The sequence below is a fragment of the Babylonia areolata genome, chromosome 9, assembly GCF_041734735.1.
Source record: "Babylonia areolata isolate BAREFJ2019XMU chromosome 9, ASM4173473v1, whole genome shotgun sequence".
In the NCBI taxonomy this organism is placed as follows: Eukaryota; Metazoa; Mollusca; class Gastropoda; order Neogastropoda; family Buccinidae; genus Babylonia; species Babylonia areolata.
Window position 1 is genome coordinate 41,128,954 of NC_134884.1, and position 5,000 is coordinate 41,133,953.

The 5,000-nt window shown below is 44.0% G+C and overlaps 1 protein-coding gene across 3 annotated transcripts in view; it reads left to right on the plus strand.

The window, feature by feature from the left end:
- LOC143285446 (protein CBFA2T1-like) overlaps positions 1-5,000 on the plus strand; it is a 38,888-nt gene that overhangs the window by 9,556 nt on the left and 24,332 nt on the right. For 2 of the 3 annotated variants that reach the window (XM_076592730.1, XM_076592731.1), the window contains exon 1: positions 1-575. This exon is cut by the window's left edge and continues 1,197 nt beyond it. The exons of the other annotated variant lie outside the window; for it this stretch is intronic. In XM_076592730.1, coding sequence (XP_076448845.1) covers positions 566-575 — 10 coding nt within the window. In that variant the 5' untranslated portion in view covers positions 1-565. The remainder of the gene's footprint in view (positions 576-5,000) is intronic. 3 annotated transcript variants of the gene reach the window in all.

Genomic DNA, 5,000 nt, shown 5'->3' on the forward strand with positions numbered 1-5,000 from the left:
CCCCCAGTACGTGAAAGAAGAGTGAACAGTACTGGCGGTGTCGGTTCAGTCAGTCCGTCAGAACGCAAGCAGTGTTGTGAGTGAGTGCTGCTCAGTGTGTGGGACCGACCACCGACACATCGTCTTTTCCCCCTGTCGTCTGCAGGAGTAAGTTACACTGCACACGGGAGGAGACAGAGCCACAGCGGGACATCGTCTGTGCGCGACTGAATGTCATTTACTCCGCTGTGAACAGACAGACAAGACAAGACAAGACAAGACAAGAAGCTCCGACCCTCCTCCCTCCTCCTTGAACAGACAGACAGGAAGCAGTGTTTGCCTGGCCATCAGGCGGGGTGACAGCAGGCAGCAATTGAGTTGTCGGCCCGCTCAAGTGGCAGTGTGTGGGGGTGGGGGACTCAGGGGGATGCGGCGGCACTGAAGTGGATTACCGGCCGTTGACCGTTGCCCTCCTCCCCTCTCCATCCCGTTCTCCTCCTCGACCCTTCCGTCCGTGCCCTGGGGGGTTGGGGGCCGTGGATGTGATTGCATTGCGCGCTCCGCCCGGGAATGCCCAGTCTTCACCATGATTACTTGTGAGTCCGTTGTCTGCATGGAGGGGAGGGGAGATGGGGGGAGGGGGGAGGGAGGAAACATGCAGGGGATGGGGTGTGGAGGGAGGAGTGGGGGCATCAAGGGCATTTGGGGGGGAGGGGGGAGAGGGGAGCGTGTGTGTGTGTGTGTGGTGTAGGCGACCTGAGATGGTTGATGAAGGAAGATGAGAAAATCGATCTCAGGACAAAGTGAGTACACATTGAGTGCAAACCGTTTAAAAGGAAAATCTTTGACAAATATGTAACTTGTCAGTCATATCTCTGCGTTTCTTTTCCAGTCTTTTGTTCGTGTGTACTGCCAGTCTCTCCTCCCCACCCCCCTCTCTCTCTCTCTCAATGTTTTACAGAGACAGATTTTTTTCTACCTTCATAGGATATGTGTTTGTGTTCTCCTGGGTGTAATTGATGTAGATTAGCAAGGAGAGGTTAGAAGAATAGGCCATGCCGAAAATCTCAGCCCTTGGAAAATTTTTGTAAGGTTTAGAGTTCTGAGCTCTTGCTTTCCATCTGTCATTCTCTCTCTCTCTCTCTCTCTCTCTCTCTCTCACACACACACACACACACACACACACACACACACACACACACACACAAATTTAATCCGGGTTCATTATTATTCAATTATAATTATTATGACAGATTGTTTCTATTGCCTGTGACTACAGAACACTGCTCTCTTTCTCTGACACCAAAAGGCACATGTGCGAACACATCACTGTGAAACATGTGTCGACCACACCACCATGCAGTGTTAAAAACACAACTCTTGATTTCCATCTGTCATTTTCTCATGTGTGTGTGTGTGTGTGTGGAAGCATCATGTATTTTTCAGTGAGAGAGAGTGGAGAACGAATCTGAATGAATGAAAGTGTTGTTGTTGTTTTTATAATATAGAAGACAAACACGTTTTGTAGTTTTCTGAGAAAGCAAACAATTTTGTCGGTTACACCGAGAAAGAGGGCAGAGAATGAATTGGAATAAAAAAATTTTTAAGGATTTATAACAGTCTTCTTCACACACACACACACACACACACACACACACACACAGAGATCTTTGTATATGATTGTAAGTCTGTTATAAAATAATGTTTTTCATGGAGAAGTACTTACTCTATTTGCTAATTATTCTTTTTTTTGTAACAAATTTCAGATGTGAACATGTTCTACTTTAGGAAGGCCTTATTTAAACGAAAGAAAACATTGCAGGATTTTTTTCCTTTTTTTAAAATTCTCTGTCCAAGACAAAGGAATTATGCTGTTGAGAATTAATTCTATCAAATTAGTGGGAAATAACTGGGTTTATTTAGAACTCCCACCAGTATTACAAGGATCAACAGTTTCTTAAAGCAATGTTAATTTCTTCTTTTTTTTTTATCCCCCCTGCTCCTCCTTCCCAGGTCATCATTCCTTCTTTCTCTCTCTCTCTCTCTTTTTTTTCCCCCCCTTTTTATCCAACCAGTGTAAAATAGTTTGTGACCGACAGTGAATTGCTTATAATTAAATTAATCATTTTTCTACTAAAATATTCCCCTCACACACACACAAAGTTTTTGCTTTTTGTTGTAATTGTTGTTGTTGTTGTTTTTTAACGTTTGACAAAAATTGGACATTGTTTGTTTTCTTAATCTTACTTCATATTTTGAAATTAAAAAAAAAAGGATACTGTTTCTAATTCTGCGAAAGCTTGATATTGTTCCAGTGTTTTTATTCTTATTTATTATTGTGGTTTATTATTATTGTGTTGTTTATTATTGTTGTTGTTATTATTATTTTTATTGCTGAAGACTGGATTGAGAAAGGCGACGAGGAGGTTTGGAGGACATGCTTTCATCAGAATTAGATATGTCAATGAACACACAAGGAACAATTTGAAATTATATTTCAATTTGAAATTATATTTCAAATTGTTCCTTGTGTTTTCTTTGACTGCAAACACAGAAAAAGCATTGTTGTTGTTTTTCTGTGATTTTTGTTTATATTAATTTAAGTAATGACACAGTGTGTGTAAATCAAACTGTTGAAAACAGGGCACTCTGTCTTTTTGATTTGAATCAGTTTTATTTTCTGAGGGAAATAGTTACAAGTGAAGAATGCTTTTTTTTTTTATTCAGCCCTTGAAACAAGGGAGGGGGAAGTAAAGAAAAAAGTGAGAAATGCACAGATATTGCAACAGACACAGAGAGAGAGAGTGTGTGTGTGTGTGTGTGTGGAGAGAGAGAGAGAGAGAGAGAGAGAGAGAGAGAGAGAGAGATTTAATATAAGAAACGTGATCTCATTTGGAGAGAGAAAATTACAAGATGTTTTTCAACTCTTAGGACAGAGAAACATTCAGTCTAGAGAGAGAGACAGACAGACACACAGACAGACAGAGATAATGGGGGAGGAAGGGGGTGTGTGCCGTGGGTGTAGTCAAGGGAACCTTCCCCCCCCCCCCCCCGTTCCGCACACCACCTTCAAAAGAAAAGGAAACCATCAGCGTGTGTGTGTGTGTGTGTGAGTGTATGTGCGTGTGTGTGTGTGTGAGCAAGAGGTCATCAGTGGAGCAGTGAGGCTTTCCCTCCAGGCTGTTGATGGGGCCAGCATTCACCTCACACCTGCCTGTTAACAAACTCCTCATTGTCCACACTGCGTAGCCCCTGGGACCTCACTCCGGTCATCACTGACTGCCCCATTGACCTGTGTCACTGGACCACACTCCCTGGTCGGCAGTAGAGGGTCGATGGTCAGCCTCATTCTCTCCCCAGCTCTGCCTTATCAGGCTTGTAGCTCTGGGCAGCTGTTGTTGTTGTTGTTGTCCACAGGCCACGAATGAACAGTGAAACAGCTTTTGGTTTGTTTTTGCTGACCACTCGGGTCTGTTTTTGCTGGTCACAAGAGGGGAAGACAAACAGTGGGATGGATGGACAGGATGAACCGGACAGGAACTGGCACACAACTGTAGGGGGGGCGGGGGGGGGGGGGAGGTTTGTACAGGAATGGTTTTATCCGCTGTGCAGTGACCCTACAGCCCTTCAGGGTTATGGGAGGGATTGAAATTGAAAATGATCACCAGAGGGGCAGTGGAGGAGGAGGAGGAGGAGGAAGGTTGCAGTGTTGACAGGGAGGTGGCAAATTGCTTGTCCAGTGTACCTGTGTGTTGTTGTTGACATGGGACTGGGATGACAGGTTGTACCTGGCAGGGGATTTATTAATTTGTTGCAATGCCCTGTGGGTGGAGGGGGTAGGGGTAGGAGAGAAGGATGAGGGATGGGTAACAAGGAGGATGTGTGGTGGTGGGGGGGTTGGGGGGGGGGGCAGAGGGAGGTGGGAGAAGCCTGCTGATTGTGTCTTTCTTGTCAAAGGAGGAGAGGGTGAGAATTTAAGTTTGACCACACGCAACCACACACCCATCCACACCCCCACACACATGGTTTCTCTCTCTCTCTCTCTCTCTCTCTCTCTCTGTCCATCTGTTTATATCCTTCAAACATGTAGAGTACTATATATATTTTATTTTTACTGACCATTTGACCAGTCAGATAATTATTTCAATTCTCTTACATTTATACTTTTGCCTCAGATGAATAATTTACATTTTAGAGGTGCGTTGGTTTCACCTTAGTGTCTTTTCCATGTAAACAGTTGTAGGGGAAAAGAGATAGTCTCCAGATAAACTACAGAAAAAACCTTCATCGTCATCAATATAAACAAAATAGTCTCAAAGTCTGTGGCCTTTCATGCCCTGCTCTCATGGTGACCTCAGTTTCGATACCCCTCCACTTCCGTGCTTGGGGTGAGTCCTGTCAATGTCGTCAGTGTCGGCAGATTCATGAGGGACGTGGTGGCGGTCTCCACTCTGGGGGGGACGCTCACTCAGTCTGGCTCCGCGACTAAGCCATTATTGTCGTTAGTAGGGGGCTTAGTAGGTGGTTAAAAAAACAGAACAGGCACCACTGAACACCACCGAAGTGACTCAGCAGCAGTGCAGGGTCTCCTCTGGTGTGTGGCCTCCTCGCGACCTAACATCGATGGTTCCCTGTGGACTGCCGACGCTGGAACTGCGACGGACGAACCCGGGTGTGGCTGTGTATGGGGGAATCTAAATGAGCGGCGTGGGAGTAATGCCACTGAAACGGTGCAGATGATGGGGTAGCAAAAAAAAAAAAAAAAAAAAAAAAAAAAAATCAATTTTTAATAAATGAACTTAAATAATTGTGTTGCACTCATCCCCAATCCAATCCTCAGTCTGTGCATACATATTTTGTCTAGAAATTTTATTTCAGTCTTATACCATGCATTGTATTTCTCATGGTAGGAACAAAAGAGAATCTTAATGAAAGAAATATTAAATTGGAACATGAAGAATTATAACACAATATAAAAAAAAAGTATCGTTACAGAGGATAAAAAATGGAAACAACTACAA